Source organism: Rhinoraja longicauda, chromosome 1 (assembly GCF_053455715.1).
Source record: "Rhinoraja longicauda isolate Sanriku21f chromosome 1, sRhiLon1.1, whole genome shotgun sequence".
Taxonomy (NCBI): Eukaryota; Metazoa; Chordata; class Chondrichthyes; order Rajiformes; family Arhynchobatidae; genus Rhinoraja; species Rhinoraja longicauda.
Window position 1 is genome coordinate 42932783 of NC_135953.1, and position 26178 is coordinate 42958960.

The 26178-nt window shown below is 40.0% G+C and overlaps 1 protein-coding gene across 3 annotated transcripts in view; it reads left to right on the forward strand.

Moving 5' to 3' along the window:
- The window catches only part of epg5 (ectopic P-granules autophagy protein 5 homolog (C. elegans)), a 94847-nt gene extending 70616 nt beyond the window's left edge, over nt 1-24231 (forward strand). Inside the window, exons 35-44 of one of the 3 annotated variants that reach the window (XM_078396210.1) lie at nt 3227-3330; nt 3776-3951; nt 4701-4886; nt 8162-8365; nt 10703-10847; nt 11155-11397; nt 12184-12403; nt 13538-13753; nt 15119-15233; nt 21746-24231. In XM_078396210.1, coding sequence (XP_078252336.1) covers nt 3227-3330; nt 3776-3951; nt 4701-4886; nt 8162-8365; nt 10703-10847; nt 11155-11397; nt 12184-12403; nt 13538-13753; nt 15119-15233; nt 21746-21928 — 1792 coding nt within the window. In that variant the 3' untranslated portion in view covers nt 21929-24231. Of the gene's footprint in view, nt 1-3226; nt 3331-3775; nt 3956-4700; nt 4887-8161; nt 8366-10702; nt 10848-11154; nt 11398-12183; nt 12404-13537; nt 13754-15118; nt 15234-21745 lie in introns of those variants that run through there. The other 2 variants (XM_078396221.1, XM_078396230.1) reach the window with 2 other exon arrangements.
- Nucleotides 24232-26178: the final 1947 nt, after the last annotated feature.

Consider the following 26178-nt stretch of genomic DNA (forward strand, 5'->3'; position numbering starts at 1 on the left):
CAGGCAGCATCTCTGGATAAGATGGGTGACATTTGGGTAGAGACCCTTCTTCAGACCAAGAGTTAGGGGAGAGGTGTGAAAACGAGAGATCAAAGGGGGCGAAGCTCAGGGAAAATGTAAAATAGATCATTGTTAGCTTGGGGAAGGTGGCAACAAGGCATACAAAGATAAAATTTAATCAGGAGGACAGTCAGACTGTTCGGAGAACTAGGATGGGGAGGGATGGAGAGAGAGGGAAAGCAACGGTTACTTGAAGTTAGAGATCAGAATTCATACTGCTGGATACACAATGTCTGTGCCGAATATGATGGCAAGTTAAACTAATCTCCTCTGCCTGCACATGATCCATATTTCTCCATTCCATTATCATTAAAGATAGTTTGTGGGTCTCTAATGAGGTAGATATAGACGTATAAGGTGCGAAAACGAGAGATCAAAGGGGGCGATCAGGGAAGATCAGTAGCTCAGGACCGCTCTCTAGTTGTTGATAGGACGGTTCAGTTGCCTGATAACAGAATCATCCTATCAATAACTAGAAAGCAGTCCTAAGCTACTATCTCCCTCATTGGAGACCCTCAGGACTTTCTTTAATTAAACTTTACTGGACTTTATCTTGTTCTAAACATTATTTCCTTTAACATGTATCTGTGCACTGAGGACGGCTCGATTGTAATCACATATAGTCTTTCTGATGACTGGTTAACACGCAACAAAAACCTTTTCATTATACTTCAGTATACGTGACAATAAACTAAAGTAAACCAAGTGTGCTATGGTATTCTAGTGGTATACAAAAATTATGGGAGGCTCTGATAGGTAGACAGTCAGAATCTTTTCCCCAGGGTGAAAATGTCAAGTAGAAAGGGGCATAGCTTTAAGGTGAGAGAGTTTAAAGGATAATAGGTTTAAGGTGATGGGGGAAAGATTTAATAGGAACCTAAGAGGTAACTTTTTCACACAAAGGGTGGTGGGTGTATGGAACAAGCTGCCGGAGGAGGTAGTTGAGGCAGGTACTATTGCAACTTTTATAAACATTTAGACAGGTACATAGACAGGACAGGTTTAGAGGAATATGGACCAAACACTGGTCGGTAGGACTAGTGTAGATGGGACATGTTGGCCGGTGTGGGCAAGTTGGCTAAAGGGCCTGTTTCCATGTTGTAAGACGCTATGAATATTGGGCCAGTTTTTGTTTTTACACAGAGAGTGGTGGGTCCTGGACCGTGCTGCCAGGAGTGGTGATGGAGGCGGATATTGATAAATTCCACATCATCGAAACCCTTGGCACTATGGCAGTCCCAGTCTATACTGTGAAAGTTCAAATCTTTCACTTTGACAACCATGTTAGTCTTGCAGTTGTCGCAATCTCTTGGCATATTTGCTCCACTTATTCCCATTGACGATTTGGAAGTCTATAGTATAAACCCAAAAAGCTGATCATCCCCTATTTATTTCTCAGCTCCATCCCTCTGGACTTACTGGACTTCAGTAATCTCAGACTAATCCGTGATGTTCTCCTTAATCAGTAAAACAACCCCCCCCCCCCCCCCCCCCCTCCTCTTTTACATCTATCTCACCTGTAGCACCCGTACTCTGAAACATTAAGTTGCCAGTCCTGTCCTTCCCTTAGCCAAGATTCCGTAATAGTTGTTATGTCACAGCCACATGTACGTATCTACACCTTTAGTTTATTCACCTTGCCTGTCCAGCCTCTAGCATTAAAATAAATGCAATTTAATCCAATCGTCTTTCCTCGCGTCCTCCTAAATTATTCTGTCTACTGAATATGCTGTTATTTCCTTCTGTACCAACGTCCAACCTCTAACCTCCATCACTATTGCATTGGATCCTGTATCCCTGTCAAACTAGTTCAAATCCTCCCAAGCAGCACTAGCAAACGGTCCGTGAGGATGTTGGTCCCCCTCCAGTTAAGGTGCAACCCGTCACTCTTGTAGAGGTCACCTTTGCCCCAGAAGACATCCCAAATAGACCAAAAATCTGAATCCCTGCCCTTGCACCAACACTTCAGCCGGGCATTCACCAGTCCTATCTTTCTATTCCTACCCTCATTATTATTTGACACTGGGAGTAACCCAGTGATTATTACCCTGACCACCTGCTTTTTACCCATTTGTCCAACTCCCTGTATTAACTCTGCAGGACCTCAGCCTTTTTCCTCTCCATGTCATTTGTGCCAATGTGAACTACGATTTCTGTCTATACTTCAAGGCACGAATGGGATCCTTCCAACTTTGTCCCCACCAAAATTCTTCAAATCTGTGGGCAGGATAGGATAACCAACATCATCTTCACCTCCTAGATGGACATCTTCAGCATTTACACTTGAGACAGCTGCAGTCACTTGCCCAGTCAGATTCTTGAAACAGATATCCCATTTTGAATGTTTTAGTAAGAAAATTATTGGATAGGCTGAGAAAACAATGCAATAATTTTCCCAAAGTTTCCTTGGAAAATGTGTAACATTCTCACCAATTTATGGAAATCCTTGGCCAAGGATATGTCTAAATGAAAGCTGACTATTCAGGATAGCATTGAGAATTTTAGGTACGTTCCCTTGGAGCATTTAGAATCCCTGCTCACCTGCAAACCAACTCACCTGTTCAATTCATCAAACATCTACCCTTATCTGTGCCAGGGTCATGGTTCCCACATCATTGGCCACTTCCGAACCCAAAGAACTGGCTATTTCAATGACTGTCAAAGAAAAAGGAACATAAATTATGTTCCTCCAGCTCTATAACACTCAAGATTTCTAATATCCTCCAGTGACAGCTATTTGCATAATTAAATGTTAATAGCTCCAGTACTGGTGGTTGCGCCTTCAGCTGCTTTGGATCAAAGATTTAACATGTTCTAATTAATCCTTTACTGCTCTCCCGTGTAAAGAGGTTAGCCTGCTCTTCCTTTAAAATACAGATTAAAAACTAGCTTCTTGATGAAGCTTTTATTTATTGGCACTTATGTTAACCTGAGATCAAATCCTGTAGGCTAATGTTTCTGTAAGGCACCTAAGGCAGTTTAGATTTTTTTAGATTTAGATTTAGTTTATTCTGTTAACGTGTTTATATTAGTGCAAGTGTTATTAATTCTTCCTGTCTCTATAAAGTATGATTCTCATAAAAAGCTACGATTTTTGATAGCATTAGCAATTCACGTTATGCCTGTATGTTGATCAGCATCCAAATAATTGTGTTTTCGTTTATAGCAACAACCAGTCCTATCCTTGGTTAGAGATTGACACTCCAATCGCATCTGGTGTGGTGAAGATTTTTACAAAATGTGTTGATTACCTGCATCAGAGTTGTAAAGGTAAGCTGCAATTTGAGTAGATGTTTTGATTCTGTTAAGCAGTGAAATTAAAAGAAAATGCATGATTTTCAGATATTATAAAATGTAGATTTCTTAATTTTAATCCTAAGATCCAAGTAATCACAACACATTAATACCAAGAAGAGGCATTGATATAATTTCTTGTTAAAAGACCAATCCAAAGCGTTACATATATTATAAGAAGATAACTGCAGATGCTGGTACAAATCGAAGGTATTTATTCACAAAATGCTGGAATAACTCAGCAGGTCAGGCAGCATCTCGGGAGAGAAGGAATGGGTGACGTTTCGGGTCGAGACCCTTGTTCAGACTGTTACATATATTGTACACCTCTACACAAGGCCAATGAAAATGAAATGAATAGAATGCAAGGATAAACTGTTTTCTATTTCTTTGGAGCTTATCTCACGTTTCTCCTCTGTAGATAAACTAATTCCTGGCCATCGAGGTGCTCTGTGGTTCCATTTGATGTATTATTGTGAAACTTCCACAACACCTAAAATGCCTGAGTATATTTTGTACACCTATCATTCTGAATATTCCAAATTACCATGGCGAGAGCTGTATCCTGATCAAGCTTTGATGGAAGAGTTCTTTAAAGTAGGTAATTTAATGAAAAGGCAATTACTTTTCTCATTCTCTTTTTTAAAGATATATTGTGCTGCGTAATAATGTATGTTTTAACAAACAAATCCCATGTTATCAAACATACAATTTCACGGATGTAGTAAATTCCAATGCAGTTGACTCAGTCTTTGGCCAAAGTCAGTAACAAGTTAAAATTGGAATAAAAGGAAAACAAGATGGATTATTTAGATAAATATCTATTACACAGTGTTGTACTGTGGAACATTTAGCATTTTTACGTTTAATGTACATTCCACTATTTCAGAGATGCTGGAAATCTGATTTATTTTTTTTAAATGCTGAAAAAAATTCAATAGGCCAGGCAACATTTATGGAAAGGGAATCTTTGACCTGAAACATTTGTTTTTTTTTAGCATTTTTAATTTTTTTTTAATTTATTTATACCTGGTAGCTTAAAAATCAATAATTATCCATTCAAAAGCAATAAAACAGGATTTGACCAGATGATGGACAAATGATTGGTATTTAGAGCATTTGTTAAAAGGAAGATATCTCACCACATTTAATCTAAGATAGGAAATAATATTGTGAGCAGGTCTTCAGAGATAGGTTCAGAGAGCTGTTGTGATCTGTGTAACCAATCTTTTTTTATGAACTAAAAGTGTAATTAGATTGTTACAGTCCAAAGAAATATTCAGACATTCAGTGTTTATGCTTCATGTTTAGTTCTCCATAACTCTGAGTTTGCTCTTCTCCTTCAGGTGGAGAGAGGAAGCCCAAAGAGCTGTTTCTTGTTTTTGGGAGCATTACTATGTGAGGTTAACTGGGTCAATGTCCTTTCTGATGCTTGGAATCCCCAACCCCTCTTGCATACAAGGACCATGGTTGTGTATTTGCTGTTTATGATAGTATTTCTATCAAAAGAGGATGAACTGACAAGCAAACCAGTGAGTACTTGTACTTTATTCATTTGGCAGTCTTTCTAATGGGAGGTACTGCAGTACTTTAATAAAGTAACAACTTTATTTGATTTGTTAAGTATTTGAGCATTGGTGCTTATAATTGGTGCCATTTTCTCAATTATGTAGAACATAGAAAACGGAATTGGAGAGTGCAGCAACTGGCCATTCGGCCCAACATGTACATGTTGAACTGATCTCATCTGTCTGTACATGATCAATATCCCTTTATTCTTTGCACTTCCATGTACTTATCTAAAAAGCCACTTAAACGCCACTATAGCATCTGCCTCCACCACCACTCTGTGTTTAAAAACCAAGGAACTGGGCCTGCACAACTCCATTGAATATTCCTCCTCACACCTTATAGCTATGCCCTCTAGTGTTGGAGATTTACACCCTGCGAAAAATGTTCTGACTGTCCACCCTATCTATGCCTCCCATGATTTTATATGCTATCATGTCTCCCCTCCATGTTCAACCTCCAACTTTCAGAGAAAAAATCCAAGTTTATCCAACCTCGCCTTGCAGCTGAAATCCTCTAGTCCAGGCAGCATTCTGGTAAACCTCCTGTACACCCTCTCCAAAGCCTTAGCATCCTTCCTCTCATGGGCCAACCAGAACTGCATGTAATATTCCAACTGACAACCTTCCTCTCTGAGTTACTCCAGCACATTATGTCCTTCAGCTGACCAGTGATATTTGGATACAAGTGAGGAAACATCAGAGATGTCAGCAATTCCCCCAAATTTGGTGTCAGCAAATCTTTCAGGATTGTAAATTTCTAAAAGATATTTTGTGCAGAACTTATACCACAGCCCATTGCACCATTGATAACTGTTGTTGTAAATAAAGATTGCGTTATTTAAGGACACTGCCTTTTGTGAACAGTTATAGCAAGTAGAAAGTTAGGCTATGTTAATGCATGAAATGAAGCAAGGAACTGGAACTGTGAAAATTCTGGTTTTGGTCTTTCTGTTTTTCCTGAGAGGAAAGGAAGAAAATTAAATTAATTAAGGAAGGATAAAACAACTACATTCTTGAATTGTTGGTGAAATGTTTATTTGGACAACAACAAAATTCTGAATATTTGCTGTTTTGGAATGACAGTTGTACAGAAATCTGTTCTTCCTTTATTTAATAAATTAATGTGCATTTGTGATGACTCATTCATGCGATATGAGTATCACTGAGCAAACCAGGATGGAGTCCTTGAGTCAAAAAGTGATACAAGGTGGAAACAGGCCCTTCGGCCTAACTTGCCCACACTGGCCAACATGTCCCAGCTATACTAGTCCCCCTCCCCCCTACCTGCGTTTGCTCTATATCTCTCCAAACCTGTCCTATCCATGTACTGGTCTAACTGTTTCTTGAATGTTGGGATAGTCCTAGCCTCCAATACATCCTCTGACAGTTTGTTCCTTACACCCACCACCCTTTGTGTGAAAAACTTACCCCTCAGATTCCTTTTCCCCTTCACCTTAAACCAATGTCCTCTAGTCCTCAATTCACCTATTCTGGGTAAGAGACTCTGTGCATCTACCCAATCTATTCCTCTCATGATTTTATATCATGGTGTATAGGAGGTATACAGTTATCAGGGTAAGATAGGATAGACTGCTGGAAATCTTTCCCCATAGCAGAGGTAAATAAAACTAGCGGGTAGATTTAGGCCAAAGGATAGGAGATGTAGAGGGATCATAGGAATTAGTTTTTCATTCAAAGAGTGGTGAGCACCTAGAATGCGTTCCTGAGAGAATGGTGGAAGCAATGTTTAAAGAATGTCCATATGATCACGAACCATTTGTCATAGAGGCTATGGGCCAAGTGTTAGAAGCTAGAGTTGATAAGAGCTGGATGTCCATTGGTCGGCGATTATGTGAATTTATTGTGAGATTGTATGACTGTTCAATAGACAATAGGTGCAGGAGTAGACCATTCGGCCCTTCAAGCCAGCACGGCCATTCAATGTGATCATGGCTGATCATTCACAGTCAGTACCCCGTTCCTGCCTTCTCCCCATACCCCCTGACTCCGCTATCTTTAAGAGCTCTATCTAGCTCTCTCTTGAAAGCATCCAGAGAATTGGCATCCACTGCCTCATGAGGCAGAGAATTCCACAGATTTACAACTCTCTGACTGAAAAAGTTTTTCCTCATCTCTGTTCTAAATGGCCTACCCCTTATTCTTAAACTGTGGCCCCTGGTACTGGGCTCCCCCAACATTGGGAAAATGTTTCCTGCCTCTAACTTGTCCAATCCTTTAATAATCTTATATGTTTCAATAAGATTCCCTCTCATCCTTCTAAATTCCAGTGTATACAAGCCTAGTCGCTCCAGCCTTTCAACATACGACGGTCCTGCCATTCCGGGAATTAACCTAGTGAACCTATGCTGCACGCCCTCAATAGCAAGAATATCCTTCCTCAAATTTGGAGACCATAACTGCACACAGTACTCCAGGTGCGGTCTCACTAGGGCCCTGTACAACTCCAGAAGGACCTCTTTGCTCCTATACTCAACTCCTCTTGTTATGAAGGCCAACATTCCATTGGTTTTCTTCACTGCCTGCTGCACCTGCATGCTTCCTTTCAGTGACTGATGCACTAGGACACCCAGACCTCGTTGTACGTCCCCTTTTCCTAACTTGACACCATTCAGATAATAATCTGCCTTCCTGTTCTTACCACCAAAGTGGATACATCTTCTATTGTTTAGTATGCATTTCTTTCTGTGTTGTGGCTCCCCCAGGTTGACTTATTTTAAGCTATGTCTGGGACTGCTCCAGTCATTTTTGGTCCTGTGCCTTCTTAATAATGGTAAAGTAAGGGATATGCTGGCCATGAGGTTACAATTCAGTTTTAATTTGTCATAATGTGGCATTGCAGTTATCTTTATTAATACTTGCTTTGATTCTGTAATTAATTCATTGAATTTAGATTTTCCAGTTGGCATGATGAGAACAGAGTTTGCAAAAGTGTAGTCGAGGCCTCCGGTTTACCCTTCCAGGATATATCTGCTGTCTGCTTTCATAGATTTATAAGCTATTATGTTGATTTTTAAATCTATGCCATATCAAAGGTTAAAGTCTTAGGAGTATGGTGCAGGTGTTGATTATGTTGATTCTTGTACTGAATTGGGAAATTTTTACTATTCCATTTAGGCATCTTTAGTGAAAATGCTAAATAACCGTATATATTTTCTATTCATACTCATAACTTAGGTTTCTTTCACTGACCTGACCGCTAATGCTCATTTCTGCAGGAATCTCCACTATACAACCTTCTTGGACAAACAAGTGCACTACCTTGGCATTTTGTGGACATTGCATCATACCAAAATGTCCTGAGCTATTTTAAAAGCCACTATTCACCTTCTGTTGTCATTTTAAAAGAACCATCTGCTGAATTAATCTTGAAGCTTTTAAAAGTGGTCGCAGGATTCAGTGATACCGTGAACATACACAATGTGAGTAGACATAGCGATGAATCATGCTGAGTTTATGTTTTGTTTCCTAAATTGTGTCTTCCAGTATATCTACACCATTATTTTTGTCTCTCCATACTATTCACTAACTGACAAAGCTAGCATTGTAAATCAACATGTCAATTTATTAAATCGTACGGTTGTGACATCAAAGCTTTTCTTAAATCAGACACAACCTGCATCCTTTTGTACATTTTGATAAATACAAACTTGTTTGAGTGTTGAAAACCAAAAACAATGAAATCATAGGCGGGGAGAGAGGAATATGGTGAAGCTGATGGGCTCATGTATGTTTATTTCAATGTACGGAGTATTGTGTGGAAGGGAGATGAACTTAGAGGCAAGAAGTTCGAAGACAATGATGTTGTGGCCATTGTGGTTGCGAGAGGGACACGACTGACAGCTCAACGTTCCAGGGTTTCGATGTTTCAGACATGATAGAGAGGGAGGGAAAAGAGGTGGAGGAGTTGATCTGCAAATCAGGGTGAATATCATGGTGGCACTCAGAGAGGACATAGTGGAGAGTTCGTCCACTGAAACAATATGGGCAGAGTTCAAAAATAAGAAAGGTGGAAACACTCTACTGGGATTATACGAAAGGCCCCCAAAGCCAAAGCAACAGGGTTGTCCAGTGGATGACTTTAACTTTACAAATATTGACTGAGACTTGCTCAGTGCCAAAGGTTTAGATGGGGCAGAATTTGTGAAGCATATCCAAGAGGGCTGCCAGTAGAGGGATAGTCCAACTTGAGAAGGGGACATACTGGACCTTGTGTTGGGAAACAAGCCTGGCTAGGTAACTGGAGTTTCATTGAAGAGTATTTTGGGAATAGTAATCACAACTACATAAACTTTATGATTGTCTTCAATAGGAATAGGTCTGGACTTTATGGGAAGGCACTAAATTGGAGTAAGGTAAATTACATCATTATTAGGCAGGAGCTCAGGAGAGTACATTGGGAGCAGTTGTTATTGGGTAAGTCTACACCTGACATGTGGGAGTCGTTTAAAAGCCAGTTGATCAAAGTTCAGAATCGGCATGTTCCAGTAAGGAGGAGGGATAAAGATGACAAAGTAAGGGAACCTTGAATGGCCAATAAGGTGTAAATTTGGTCATAAAGAAAAAGGAAGCATATGCAAGGTTTAAGAAGGTGAAATCGGACCAGGCCACGGGGAATATAAAGCAAGGAGGAAAGAAGTCAAACATAGCAATTAGTAGTGCCAAAAGGGACCATTAAATGGCTTTGGTGAGTCAGTTACAGAAAACTACGGCTTTTTAAAAAACATAAGAAAGGAGAGTAACCAAGGAGAAGGTAGGGCTTAAGGATAAAGGAGGGAATTTGTGCTTGGTATCAGGGGATGTGGGCGAGATACTAAAGGAGTACTTTGCATCTGTATTCACCAGGAAGAAGGACATTGGAGACCCGAAACGTCACCCATTCTTTCTCTCCTGAGATGCTGCCTGCCCTGCTCAGTTACTCCAGCATTTTGTGAATAAATACCTTGGGAGACAATGAGATCAGTGTGGAAAATACTAATATGCATGGGCAATTTAGGATTTTGTAGAAGGAGTGAGAGGACTCATGAAGAGCATTAAGGTGGATAAATCCCCCAGGGCCTGATGGGATCTATCCCAGGTTATTGAGACAGGCAAGAGAGGAGATTACAGGAGCCTCGATGAAGATCTTTGCATCTTCTCTAGCCACAGGCGAGATCCCAGAGGGCTAGAGAATTGCTAATGTTGTTCCTGTTTTTAAGTAGGGAAGTAACAAGAATCCAGGGAATTATGAGCCAGTGAACCTCACGTCAGTGATAAGGAAGCTATTAGAGAGGATTCTTTGGAATATAATTTACTCACATGTAGAAGAGAATGGGTTAATCAGGGACAGTTAGCATGGACAAACTTGGGTTGTTTTCCCTAGAATGCGGAGGTTGAATGCGGAGAATTATGTAAAATTATGGGAGACGTAGACAGGGTAAACAGTCAGAACCTTTTTCCCGGGATGGAAATAACAAATACTGGAGGGGGTTGCCTTAAGATGCGAGGGGCAAAGTTTAAAGTCCTAAATCCATTCTTACACATTGAACAAATGCTAAAGCAGAATTCGCCAATTAATACATCAAGCAACAGAAGGGGGGAAAAATCATTTTTTTTCCCATCAGAAATCTGGAACAATACACCAATTATGTCATAAGTTACAAAATATTTATAGTTGGATATTAGAAGCATATTTGATTTTTATTTTTTTACTTTCTGCTGATGATTACCATAAAACGTGAACATACTATTCACTGATGTTATCTAAATTATTTCTTTAGGATGCCACACATAAATGCAAGGCTTTTGTCTGCCAGGTTGTCCAGTGCCTCGTCACTTTAGATCAAAATACTCAGATAGTCCATGCTCAACTAGAACACGAGATGATAGTGTTATTGGATGATATTGTTCTTTTTAATCCACCAGGTTAGTGCACTCTAAAAATAATCTTGGGAAGTCTGTTGTGGGAAAGGAAATTGTATTTCAGTTTTGATGAAAGGTAGTGTCTAAATATTAAATTGTAGTTTTACGTTATTTATTATATTTATCCTTTTTTTAATTAGGCTTTGCATTATTGACTATATATTTGTGTACAGTATGAAAACAATAGGATATTTACACTATCATCGCATCTTGATGTGAATAAGGGAGCTATTACTGAGTCAAATCAGCTGAATACTCTAAACCTTTTGTATTTTTCTTGAATTAAATTGTCCTTTCATTCTTTCCGTAGAAGTGGACAGTCAGCTGCGACACATGGCAATCACCAGTCTTTTTATGGAAGTATTGATGATGCTGAATAATATTAGTGTCACATCCTCAGAATCACTGCGTATAAGTTTGCGGTCTTGGATCGAGACTAAGGTGCACTATAATCTGGCATTACCCCTACTGACTGCAGTATGTCAAAGTGTGGCATCTGTCAAGCATATGGCAGAAATGACTGAAGCCAGCATTATGGCTTACTTCAAGGATGGTAAGCAGCATGTTCAGGTGTGGAGAACTGATTTGGGATTTTCTTCATATTTTATCTAGCTGTTAAGAGTTCAGGATTTCTTATTCAACCTGTAATCTTGACTTTTATTTTTTTAAATGTGGCAACTATTGGTAAGACCATATTTACTACTCATCCCGAACTGCTATTGAGAATGCCAACATTTTGAACGGCTATAGATCATGTGTTAAGAGATGCTTCCATTGTGCAATTAGATAGTTACAGGATTTTGACCAAACAATGGAACAATAGGATTTATTTGCAGGGTGCTGTTTGCTTGGAGAGGAACCTGCTGGTGTTTGCTACCTTTCTTCTCGGTCACAAAAGTCACAAGGGTGATATTAAAAATCTTTGATAAATATATATATATAGTGCCTCTTGAAGATGGTTCAGATTGCATCAACCAGTTAATGGAGGGCAAAAATATTTGAAGATGTGGCTGGTGACAGTCAAGTGTGCTCATTGGTAATAGATGAAAAAAATGAGTATTTCAGCAGTGGACATAAACTGACTTCTTGTCCACAACTTTGACCACAATATTTATGTAACGTTGAGTTTCTGGTTCTCGCAGATCATTAATAATGAGGGATTGGGCAATGTAAACCTAAAAAAATAGTAGGGGATGGGGGGCAGGGAGGATTGCAGATGATAACAAATATTTGTTATTTTTGGTAGTTTGTTGATTGGTGCTGAAATTTTCTTTTCTGGATTGACTTTTAACTGTTTCTACGATTTCAATAACTATACTTGTGTTATGTTTTTGTTTAGGTGCATGGCATGATCAATATTTTGGATGGGGACCAATTTTAGTATCTCTTCAAGTGCCAGAATTAACTGCAGAAGAATTTCTGAAAGAGTGTATAGACTTAGAAAGCTACCTGACACTTTATGTGTACATTCTTCAGCATCTCAACATGGAGCAGACTCTATCCAATGAAATGAAAATGCTTGTTCTACTTAATAAGTGGATAGACCAAGTCTTTCCTAGGTAATATTTATTCATAATATCTTGGGTAAGATACATACTGTATATTAAGTGAAACTGAAAGAATGTTGTTACATCTTTTGAAGAGTTTTGGATTGATAGGCTGACACCATAGAGAGTGTTCTTTTTTCATGAAATGTTGCATGAAGAGTAGCACCTGTTTTGGGAAAAAGTACAATTACACATCTTAACATCTGTATAGGAACATTATATAAACAACAGCAAGATCACCAGTTTGGGTAAGGGAGATGTGTAGAACACAAATTGCTGGAGTAACTCAGCGGGTCAGGGAGCATCTGTGGAGATAATGGAAAGACAGCACTCGCATGCTCTTGGATCTGTAAATGGATCGATTGTAATCATGTATTGTCTTTCTGCTGACTAGTTAGCATGCAGCAAAAGGCTTTTCACTATACCTTGGTACATGGTATAAACTCAACTGATCTATATAATCACAAAGAACAAACGTCCCAGTATAAACCCCGATAGTACTTCACACTAAACGCTGGAGTAATTCAGCGGGTCAGGCAACATCTGTGGAGGGAATGCTGCCTGACAAGCTGAGTTATTTGATAGGTTCCTGATAAGGAAGGGTGTCAAAAGTTACAAGGGAAAGGCAGGAGAATGGGATTGAGAGGGAAAAATAGATCAGCCATGATCGAATGGCGGAGATGACTCAATCTGTTATACTTCAGCGCTTTGTGTTTTGCTCAAGATTCCAGCATCTGTGGTTCCCTGCATCTCCTACAGTACATCATTGGCCACAGACCTTCCTTCCTCTACCATACATTGACTTGATGATAGGAGGCAATTTTAGATCCAGTTAGGCAGCTTGCCTAGGATCCCATGTGCCTTAACCTTCTTTATCAGTTTACTTTAGGGATCTCATCAAATATCTTAGTAATGTCCATATAGACAAAGTCTACTGCCCCGCTTTCATCAAACCTCTTAGTAACCCATGCAAAAAACTATTCGCAACAGGTGGGGCTCACAAAACAGAACCTCAAGTTCCCCTGAACGTGGTGATTTAAAAAAAAATTGTACTATTTTAGTCTTTAGGAATTGATTATTTGCTAAATATTCAAGGGAAGTTTTCACCACTGTTGAATATTAACGCTGCTAATTTCTTTCCAATAGTAGTGCAAATGATGAGGTTAAACTGTTCCTATGGTGGCATAAATTAATGCAGTTGGCATTGATCCAGCTTGAGCAAAATGATGCAACTAGATTGGAATTGTTGACGAGGATACTAAACGCATTGCAAGTGAGACAAAGTCATCTGGCAGAGGAGAGGCTCTCTTCTGGAATTCTGGGTGCAATTGGTCTTGGAAGGAAATCTCCACTCTCAAACAGGTGGGGCATTTTATGTGAAATCTAACCAAAAATGTACTTAATTGTTTTTTTTCAGTGGTTTATAAATGATTTTCAACAGAAACAGATAAACAAAATTGCTGTTCATTTTTATGCTTACAAATGCATTCTTCCATATTTTTGTAAATTGTGAGACAGAGGCAAAATGGTTTATGCGCATTTTTATTAAAATTTACAAAACATTTGTTTCAGATTTCCAACATCTGTAATACTTTTGTATATTAATACTCTGATAATTCGTACATATGCTTTCTAAAGTGATCACAAAAAATTTCATTGGACCAGGTTTCAAAAAATGATATACAACCTACCCTGGTTATTACAGACTAGATAACGGATTTCAGTTGTAGTGAACGGAGCATCACCACAGCAATCAGACAGCACTGTCTCTTTAAGAACACAGGCTGCTAGTTACATTGTGGGAGGCCATAGAAATTGACAACCAATTGCTTCAGTCAACACGTGCAATGATAGTCTATTAAACAAAGTAACAAACAGCCTTTAGTATTTTTAGGTTGCAATAACAAAAATACATTTTTACCTATTAAAAATAATTTTGCATTTGAAAATAACTCATGGAGTGACCGACCACTAGATGGTTGGAGTGAATCCCTTACTCAGTTATAGCGGACAAACTGCAATAATGGACACCATTCCCTCCCTCACTCCCCCCATGGTCTGTTATATCGAGGGTTATCAGTAGTTAATAAATATGTTAAGAGTTATGAAAACATATTTGAATAGATTTTTGTGTAACATTGCAGCTATACAGTATTTATTCCCAGCCTGTTGGCTCGGATGGCATTTAGTACCTATTCCTAATTACCCCTGAACAGCTTATGTAATTTGTGAGTGAATCATGTTTTTTTGTGGATCTGGAGTATGGCCTGACCAGATGAAAATATTAAATTTCCTACCCTGAAGAAGATCAATGAACCATAATGCTTCTATGTCAATCCATTGGTTTCATGCTCGCAGTTACTGATACTTGAATTTTATTTCCAGACTTATTTATTCAATTGCATGAATTTAGGATCTGATTGTCTCCAGATTAATATTCCAGTCACTATAATGCTTGTCTACTAACTTAACCCCTCTGCTTCGACACTCCTTCAACCCCAAGATTCAGACGAGTTAGCGTATTACTCCCAGCTACTCATAGAGTTATAGGGTGATACAGTGTGGAAACAGGCTCTTCGGCCCAACAATGTCCCAGCTACATCCCTCCAAACCTGTCATATCCATGTACCCGTCTCACTGTTTCTTAAACGATGGGATAGTCCCAGCCTCAATTCCCTCCTCTGGCTTTTTTTAAATGCTCAAATTCCCATTTGCATACTTCTACAGGTTTCGTGTGGTAGCTCGAAGCATGTCAGCATTCCTGCTAGTTCAGCTTCCTTCAGAAAACTGCATTCGACTGAAGCCGGGCGCAGAACTACAACTGTCTCTCAAAGCACAGCAGGTACTGAGAATTTTTTTAAATTGTTTCTTTTCCCCCAGAAGATCGTGATGTAATTAGAGATCAGGTATATATCTTCTTCCTCCACTCAGATTCTTGCATTCAATTGCAAAACCTGTTGGGTTTCTTGCCTCATACACTATTCAGAAGTCCGTGTTGGTGAACAGTTTGTGTTTTTATTTCTAAAACCAAACTAAAGTTAAATAGGAAACAGAAAAGACTACTGTTGCTAGAGCTCCTCCAGCACTTTGTTTCTTGTTTTTAGGTTGTTTGAATGATTTCCCTTGCCTGGATCAGATTTATCTTTCCTGTCTTGTATCCCTTCAGGTTTCCTCATCACTTTCTGCTTTCTAGCCTGCAAATTCCTTCTGTCTTCGCACCTCGCCTAGAATATGTCAGTCTCCAGAGGGCAGTGTTGTCTGAACTGCCTCCAGCACTTGAATATCTCCCCTGATTTGCAGGGACCAGAATCTGGCACAGTTTCAAAGATGGTCTATCTACAATTTGTGCATAAACTTATTAAGACAGAAATCAACGTAAGGAAAGCTGAAGTAGTAACATACTCAAATTTCTACAGCAAGTAATTTCACTTTCCTTTGCCTTTGATAATTGTAGGCAACATAAACTTTCATTTTACCAGGATTCCTAATCTTAAGTAAATGCACAACTTCAGTTTAAGTTGGAACAATTTTCGTAGAATTCCCTATTGCATTAAAGATGAACCTCACACAGATATGTTGCAAAAAACAGAAATCAGAAACTACAGACATTAACATGTATAAAGAATTAAAGTGCTTAAAATATCAGTTATACTTTCAAAGTGATGCCTTCATCAGCAAGAGCAGCAATCAGCAGCAGCCAGCAGCCAGCAGCAGCAGCCGCAGCACCAAGCTGTGTTGCTTGGGAAGTATTGTGTGGGGATAGTAAGGAGTAAGACCTGTGTGATCTCCCGGACAAGTTTCGATCGCCTAGCTTGGGATCGGAGAGGAATTTCCCGAATTTTTTTTCCCAAATTGGCCTGGGTTTTTAATCCGGTTTTTCGCCTCTCCCAGGAGATCACTCAGTTCTTTTGGGTGGGCGGTTGGAGCAGCGGCCGGGCGGTAGGGTTAGTAACCGAGCACGGGGCTTTGTTTGGGGAGTATGAGTGCCAGGGCAGTTTATTGTTCTGGGTGTCGGATGTGGGGAATCTGGGAGTCATAGTCTTCCAGACATCCACATCTGCGCCAGGTGCGACGAGATGGGGCTCCTAAGGGACCGTATTAGGAACCTGGAGCGGCAGATTGATGACCTCCGTCTGGTCAGGGAGAGTGAGGAGGTTATAGAGAGGAGTTACAGAGAGGTGGTCACTCCAAGACCACGGGAGGTAGACAAGTGGGTCACGGTTAGGGGGGCAAGGAGCAGAGGCAGGGACTAGAGAGTACCTCTTGGAAATAAGTACTCCTGTTTAAGTACTGTTGGGGGGAACAGCCTACCTGGGGGCAGCGACGGTGCCCGGGCCTCTGGCACGGAGTCCGGCCCTGTTGCTCAGAAGGGTAGGGAAAGGAAGAGGAGAGCGATAGTAATAGGGGACTCTATAGTGAGGGGGTCAGATAGGCGATTCTGTGGACGCAGTCGGGAGACCCGAATGGTGGTTTGCCTCCCTGGTGCCGGTGTCCGGGATGTGTCTGAGCGTGTCCAGGATATCCTGAAAGGGGAGGGAGAGGAGCCAGAGGTCATGGTACATATAGGTACCAACAATATAGGTAGGATGAGGGAAGAGGTCCTGAAAGGAGAATTTAGGGGGCTAGGAAGAGAGTTAAAAAAAAGGACTTCCAAAGCAATAATCTCAGGCTTACTGCCTGTGCCACGCGATAGTGAGAATAGGAATGGAGTGAGGTGGAGGATAAATACGTGGCTGAGGAACTGGTGCAGGGAGCAGGGATTCAAGTTTCTGGATCATTGGGACCTCTTCTGGGGGAAGTATGACCTGTACAAAAAGGACGGGTTGCATCTGAACCTGAGAGGAACCAATATCCCGGCGGGGAGATTTGCTAAGGTAATTGCAGAGACTTTAAACTAGTACGGTTGGGGGGAGGGACTCAAACACAGATAGCTAATAGGCAGTGTGTGAGGCAGGAGGCAGAAAAGGGAAACACTCAGACCCAATATGTAGGAGAGAAAGAAGTGAAAAGAAATAAACTGAGAATAAGAAATTATGGGTCCCTTAAATGTGTATATTTTAATGCTAGGAGCATTGTAAGAAAGGTGGATGAGCTTAGAGCCTGGATTGACATCTGGAAGTATGATGTTGTGGCGATCAGTGAAACATGGTTGCAGGAGGGTTGCGATTGGCAATTAAATATTCCAGGATTTCATTGTTTCAGATGTGATAGAATCGGAGGGGCAAGTGGTGGGGGTGTTGCATTGCTTGTCAGGGAGGATATCACAGCAGTGCTTTGGCAGGACAGACTAGAAGGCTCGATTAGAGAGGCTGTTTGGGTGGAACTCAGAAATGAGAACGGTTTAGCAACACTTATAGGGGTGTATTATAGACCGCCAAATAGGGAACGAGAATTGGAAGAGCAAATATGTAAGGAGATAGCAGATATTAGTAGTAAGCACAGAGTAGTGATTGTGGGTGATTTCAATTTTCCGTACATAGACTGGGAATCACATTCTGTTAAAGGACTGGATGGTTTGGAGTTTGTAAAATGTGTGCAGGATAGTTTTTTGCAGCAATACGTAGAGGTACCTACCAGAGAAGGGGCAGTGTTGGACCTCCTGTTGGGAAATGAGACGGGTCAGGTGATGGAGGTATGTGTTGAGGAGCACTTTGGGTCTAGTGATCACAATGCCATTAGTTTCAATATAATTATGGAGAAGGTCAAATCTGGACCAAGGGTTGAGATTTTGGATTGGAGAAAGGCTAATTTTGAGGAGATGAGAAAGGATTTAAAAGGAGTGAAATGGAACTTTTTGTTTTATGAAAAGGATATAATAGAGAAATGGAGGATATTTAAAGGTGAAATTTTGAGAGTACAGAGTCTTTATGTCCCTGTTCGGTGGAAAGGAAAGAATAATAATTTGAAAGAGCCGTGGTTTTCCAGGGAAATTGGACACTTGGTTCGTAAAAAGAGGGAGATATACAATAAATATAAGCGGCAGGGAGTAAATGAGGTTCTTGAGGAATATAAAGAATGTAAAAGGAATCTTAAGAAGGAAATTAGAAAAGCAAAAAAAAGATATGAGGCTGCTTTGGCAAGTAATGTAAAAGTAAACCCCAAGGGGTTCTAGACAATAGACAATAGGTGCAGGAGTAGGCCATTCAGCCCTTCGAGCCAGCACCGCCATTCAATGTGATCATGGCTGATCACTCTCAATCAGTACCCCGTTCCTGCCTTCTCCCCATACCCCCTCACTCCGCTATCCTTAAGAGCTCTATCCAGCTCTCTCTTGAAAGCATCCAACGAACTGGCCTCCACTGCCTTCTGAGGCAGAGAATTCCACACCTTCACCACTCTCTGACTGAAAACTACAGATATGTCAATAGCAAAAGGATAGCGAGGGAAAAAATTGGTCCATTAGAGAGTCAGAGTGGACAGCTATGTGCTGAGCCGGAAGAAATGGGGGAGATATTAAACAATTTCTTTTCTTCGGTATTCACCGAGGAGAAGGATATTGAATTATGTGAGGTAAGCGAAACAAGTAGAGTAGTGATGGAAATTATGAGGATTAAAGAAGAGGAGGTACGGACACTTTTGAAAAATATAAAAGTGGATAGGATATCCAGGTCCTGATAGGATATTCCCTAGGACATTGAGGGAAGTTAGTGCAGAAATAGCAGGGGCTATGACGGAAATATTTCAAACATCATTAGAAACGGGGATGGTGCCGGAAGATTGGCGCATTGCGCATGTTGTGCCTTTGTTTAAAAAAGGTTCTAAAAGTAAACCTAGCAATTATAGACCTGTTAGTTTGACGTCTGTGGTGGGAAAATTAATGGAAAAGATACTTAGGGACAATATATATAATTATTTGGATAAACAAGGCCTGGTTAGAAACAGTCAACTTGGATTTGTGCCTGGAAGGTCATGTTTGTCTAATCTTCTTGAATTTTTTGAAGAGGTTGCCAGGGAAATTGATAAGGGCAAGGCTGTGGATGTTGTCTATATGGACTTCAGTAAGGCATTTGACAAGGTTCCACATGGAAGGTTGATTAAGAAGGTTAAATGGTTGGGTATTAATAGTGAGGTTGCAAGATGGATTCAACAATGACTGAATGGGAGATACCAGAGGGTAATGGTTGACAATTGTATGTCAGGTTGGAGGCCAGTGTCTAGTGGAGTACCCCAAGGATCTGTGTTGGGTCCACTGTTGTTTGTCATTTACATTAATGATCTGGATGATGGTGTGGCAAATTGGATTAGTAAATATGCAGATGATACTAAGATAGGTGGTGTAGTTAATAATGAAGTAGAGTTCCAAAGTCTACAGAGAGACTTGGGCCTTTTGGAAGGGTGGGCTGAAAGATGGCAGATGGAGTTTAATGCTGATAAGTGTGAGGTGCTGCATTTTGGTAGGACAAATCAAAATAGGACGTACAGGGTAAATGATAGGGAATTGAGGAATGCAGTGGAACAGAGGGATCTGGGAATAACTGTGCATTGTTCCCTGAAGGTGGAATCTCATGTGGATAGGGTGGTGAAGAAGGCGTTTGGTATGCTTGCCTTTATAAATCAGAGCATCGAATATAGAAGTTGGGATGTAATGTTAAAATTGTACAGGGCATTGGTGAGGCCGAATCTGGAGTATGGTGTGCAGTTCTGGTCGCCAAATTATAGGAAGGATGTCGACAAAATGGAGAGGGTACAGAGGAGATTTACTAGAATGTTGCCTGGGTTTCAGCACTTAAGCTACAGAGAGAGGTTGAACAGGTTGGGTCTTTATTCTTTGGAGCGTAGAAGGTTGAGGGGGGACTTGATAGAGGTTTTTAAAATTTTAAGAGGGACGGACAAAGTTGACGTGGGTAGGCTTTTCCCTTTGAGAGTGGGGAAGATTCCAACAAGGGGACATAGCTTCAGAATTCAGGTATAGGGACAAAAGTTTAGGGGTAACATGAGGGGTAACTTCTTTACTCAGAGGGTGGTGGCTGTATGGAATGGGCTTCCGGTGGAAGTGGTGGAGGCAGGCTCGATTTTATTATTTAAGAGTAAATTGGATAGGTATATGGATAAGAGGGGATTAGAGGGTTATGGTCTGAGAGCAGGTAGATGAGACTAGGTCAGAGAGAGTGGTCGGCGTGGACTGGTAGGGCCGAACGGGCCTGTTTCCGTGCTGTAGTTGTTATATGGTTATATGGTTCATGGCTAGCTCATAGTACTGCCAAATGGTACCTATTCTCCCTTTAATATAATTGGATGACAGGAAAAGTGGCATTGTCCTAAAGATGTAATCTTCTGCATAAACTGGTTAATTTAATTCAAAGTATGTACTTGATAAGGAGTATGCACTCTGAATTCCATGACCTCAAATATTTTACCTTCACCTCATGATGTATGCACCTGTAAAATTGTGCCTTTGGAAACTTCTCACAAGAAAGAACAACTCATGCCATTTAGGTCTTAGTTAATATCTCATCTAAATTATATCTTCCCATCTCCATCCCTTTCTGTTTTCCACAGAGACCGTTCCCTCCGAAACTCTTTGGTCCACTCATCTCTTCCCACCCAAACCGCCCCCTCCCCAGGTACTTTGCCCAACAACCACAGGAGATGCAACACCTGTCCCTTTACCTCCCCCCTCGACTCCATCCAAGGACCCAAACAGTCTTTCCAGGTGAGGCAGAGATTCACCTGCATGTCCTCCAAACTCATCTATTGTATCCACTGTTCCAGATGTCAACTTCTCTACATTGGCAAGACCAAGCACAGGCTCGGCGATCGTTTCACTGAACACTTCCGCTCAGTCCGTCTCAACTAACCTGATCTCGGTGGCTCAGCACATCAACTCCCCTCCCATCCCCAATGTGACCTTTCTGTCCTGGGCCTCCTCCATTGTCACAGCGCAAATTGGAGGAACAGCACCTCATATTTCGCTTGGGGAGTTTACACCCCAGCGGTTTGAACATTGACTTCTCCCACTTCAGGTAGTCCCTGCTTCCCCTCTCTATCCCCTCCCTAGTTCTCCTACTAGTCTTCCTGTCTCCGTCTACATCCTATCTTTGTCCTGCCCCCTCCCGGCATCAGTCTGAAGAAGGGTCTCAACCCAAAACATCACACATTCCTTCTCTCCTGCGATGCTGTCTGACCCGCTGAGTTATTCCATTATTTTGTGTCTACCTTCGATTTAAACCATCATCTGCAGTTTTTGTTTTCTTATATTATATCAGTATACCCTAAGTTATGCCCTATTGTTTCTATGTAGAACTTAAATTCTGCTTCTGGCCTCAGGTGTGAATGCTATTATTAAACCAAAGTGAATGGACTATTATTCTGTACTGAAAACTGCAATACAAAATGTTTCCATTTGTTTTTCAGGCCCTAAATGTACTTGAAACAATGTCATTGAGTAAGCAGTATGCAGACTATCAAGAGGAGATTTCACAGGCAAAATTGTTCATCAAAAATCCAAACTATTGTCTTTGGGATGGGAACAAATTACTAACTATACTTATTAATTTCCTTTACCCTAACACACATTATCTAGATATTATCCGCTAGCTATTTTGCCAAAGGAGGATCTCGCAACAAGATTAAGAATACTGTAAGCCATTTTAAGGATATCTTCAGAAAAAAGAATGAACTAAAATTGCATTACTAAATTTCTTTAACCGTTATCAGGCAACAATTGCTTTAAAAAAAAAAAGCATTAATAAATGGTCAAAGGATTTTTTTTACATCAATTTGTACATCACTATCCTTATTTTTATACAATAAACTGTAATATGTATTAAATTGGGTTAAAAATTTGCCAGTGATGCATTGTTGGTAAGACACATTCCATAGCTGTGGCTTTCATTGGTTGTGGAAATGGTGAATTAAGTAGTCGTATTAAACTACTAATAAACATCTAGGAAATTTGTGTGATAGAGACCACTGACATCTAATGCCTTATTTTTAAACTATTCAAAATTCCTCTCCGTTTCAATTCATCCAAACAAATCTTCCTTAAAATACATATTTTACATTGAATAATTTGGATTTTGCTTCCATATATTTCTTTATTGTTTCATTCATCCAAGAACAATGAACATTTGTAAGCGCTTTTAATGTAGCAAGTTATCCCGATGCACTTCATGAGCATTATTAAACAAATTGTGACATGCAGCATTGAGATACTGAAGAAGAGACCAAAGGCTATTAAGCAACTAAGTTTGCAAAATGAGGAAAATCAGAGAGGGAACTCTGAAGATTAGGGTGTTAGTATTTAACAGTATTCTTGCAAGTAGCAGAGTGAGTAAAATGAACAAGAAACCAAATGTAGGTAAATTAGATGATTATAGGAGTGGAGAAGATCACAGGGAATTTGAAAACAAATATGATCTGAATGAGCTTTGGTTTGGAAAGAATGGAAGGTGCAAAGACAGGCAGGGATAAATTGGAGTTGTCGTGTAATTGCAGTTGGGTAACCTGTTTGTTTCTGAATAACCATTCCAGAGCCTTGGGAAAGAATTAACCCAGGATCTTCATTTTAAATTTCTTTCAATTAATCATTCAATCTTGTTATAAAGTATTGGGCTCAGGAAATGATTTGTGTTTGCCTAACTGATCCTTTCAGAATCTTAAATGATTTTGTCAAGTCATTATCACAACTTGTTAAAGGCAAATTGGGAGATGTTATTTTGCAATTCATTCTCTCATTGATTCTTTATAATATGTCAAATAAACTGAAGGAGAATCTTGATGCCATCAAGCTGGTCACTAAGATTTCTGACAGTCCTTTTCCCTGCTGTGACATCTCAATCTGCAAACCTGAACAATTATACTCCATGGGGTCATTTCAAGTATTTAAATAGAATTTGAATATTTTAGTACCATTAGCCTTGAAAGTTTTCCGTGGAAATATTAGCACATGCATAGTTAATACATTCACATTAAATTCTGCTTTTGGTGCTTTCTCATTTCAAGCTGCTAATTTATATAGATATGGAGTGCTTAGAAGCACGTGCTTAATTTTAGTTGCAATTTCTTTAGTTTAAAATGTAATGTATAGTTTTTTAAAAATCACTGGAATTTCCTTAGTTTCATTAGTCAATGCTACGGGTATGTGACTAAACAAGTTCTCAGTTGTAACAACATAGGTGCCATATTATCTCCAACCTCAAAAGTTTTTTTTTTACTCCAGTAATATTAATAACTGAATACTTAACAGGCTGATTTTGCAATGAAACACTTTTTTTCCCACTGAAGGTCTCAAAGTAGAATAAATTTGTGTTACAGCAACTGGATAGTTAAAGCAGCCCAGTATATTTCAAAATTTCCAGTTTTGTTGAGTATAATCAAATATTTTTCTAAAGTAATCTAAAATCTAGTGTAACAATTGCCTACTTTGTATAAATGATACTTCCCAAGATTAATGTTTGATTCAAGTTTGAGGCACATCTTTGATGCTGCTGTTACAATGATGTAAGGCTTTGCACTTTATGGATGTGAATAAAATTGTTCAAGTATAATAAGTGATTTAATTTACAATAGTGGAGGTTTTTTGTTCTATTATTCAATTTAGTCAGATTTTTTAGATTAATATTAATGAGTGTAATACATGTTTAAAGTGTAAAGATTCAAGTAATATTTGAAACATGCAATGAATGCAGTGCATCAAATGGGCTTTGATGCAATAAAACGTATATTTGTTTTTTCTGGAATTGTATCTGCCTAGTATATTAATTGAATTGTACAAATGTTATCTTTGAGTAATGCTGAGGAGTTATGCTGTACATAAGCTGCACTATGCATTTTTACTTGATGTTCGTAAAGTCTTAGTTGTAATTGAACTTTTGGAATTAAGGTATCTGTAAAATAAAGATATTCTGTGCCTAAATATGTCAATGCATTTCAATTTCCATCCTATTTCATGGATTTAAAATGTGCATTTGCAAATAAGTAAATTTAGTTAGGTAAAATCATTGTACGACACGATAAAACTTTATTCATCCCCGGAGAGAAATTGGTCTGCCGACAATCACAACACACAAGGTACACAAAAAATTGAAATTAAAAGTGAAAAGAAAGACAAGTGATTGTTGGCTTGCTGCCATGTGCACAGTGCCTTCACCGGAACAAATGAACACAGACTTATCCGCTGGGTGGGAGATTCTAAACTAGAGTGCCCCCACCCCATTGTTCTTCACAGCAGTCCCCCCACGCCGGGTTTCTTCTCCCCCCCTCACGGTCATTGACCGCGAGACTCCTTCAGCCTGGACAGGCCTGGCGGGCAAGCTTGTCGGTGCATCCAGATGGACCACAGAGGGAGGGAGAAAGGGAAGAATGTTTGGGGGGGTGGGGGTGTTGCTGGATCCCACCACCAGTCACATCTACTCATCCCCTCCAACCGAAACCACCACCACCCAGGGTACTTTCTCCTGTACCACCTCCATCCAGGGACCCTGGCAGCCCGTCCATGCAAGACAGAGGTTCACAATATGGCCTCCGTTACATTGGCGAGACCAAGCATAAACTAAGCAACTATTTTGCCGAATACTTTAGCACTCTGCCAAGGCCTGCTGGATCTCCTGTTTGCTAATCTTTAACTCCTCTTCCCTGTACCATACCTACCTCTGTCCTGGGAGTCGCCTCCTTGTCGGGTGAAGCCACACAAACTAGAGTAACCACCTGACTATCCCTACCTACCCCTTTCCCCAAGTTCCTTTCCTCTGGCTTCTTTCCTTATCTCAAGCCTTTGACCACCCCATCTGCCAATCAAATGCATTACTTCCTTCGCTTTCTCCTACCTCCACCTCTCTTCCAACTCCCCCCCCCTTCTAAAATAAGTTTGAAGGCTCCCGACCCAAAATGTCACATATTCAAGTCCTGCAAGATGCTGATTGACCAGCTGAGTTATACTAGCACTTTCTGCCTGCAATTTTTTTTAACAGTTTAATTACCATTTGCAGGTTACACTTGTTTTTATTTCCCAAAACAAATTAGTAATTATTGAATAGACAAGGAACTGCAGATGCTGGTTTACAAAAAAAGAAAATGCTGGAGTAATTCAGCAGGTCAGGCAGCATCTCTCGAGAACATGGATAGATAACATTTCCGGTCAGGACCCTTCAGACTGATTAACCCGGGGGTACCAATTCATTACTTCCCAACACAAGTCAGTTAACCTTTTCCCAGCCTATTAGCTACAACCATTCAATTTATTTTCTCACTTAAATATTTGTATCACCATTATTTCCCCAACAATTCACTTTTGACTCCCAACACGCAAAAGATAAAAAGAGAAGCTCATTTAAATGGTCAGAAGGAAAGGAGAGTTGATTGCCCAGTGTAAGATTACCAAGTGCAACAGTGAACATTTTATAATATTTAGATAAGGCTAAAACTCTAGTGTGACATTGGAGTCAATTTTAGGAGATGCATTTCTGTGTACTAGCAATAACCCAAATGGAAGAGAGAATTATAATTATGCTTCCCAAAATTCACACACAGGACTGCCCTGGCAGACCCATTGTTAGTCTGGGAGGGGTTGACAAATTGGGAGTATAAAGATGGAGTTAAAGGGGAAGTGAGTACAGGAAAAGTTGCTAAAGACTCCTGAATTAATGGGATGGGATAAGAGTACGGTCAGGGCCAATAGTGTGAGAGGGGAGGTGAATACCAAAGTTAAAGTGTTGTATTTGAATGTGCAAAGTATAAAAAATAAAGTGGATGATCTTGAGGCTCAGTTAGATATTGGCAAGTATGATGTGGGAATTACAGAGGCATGGCTGCAAGAGGACCAAGGATGGGAACTGAATATTCAGGGG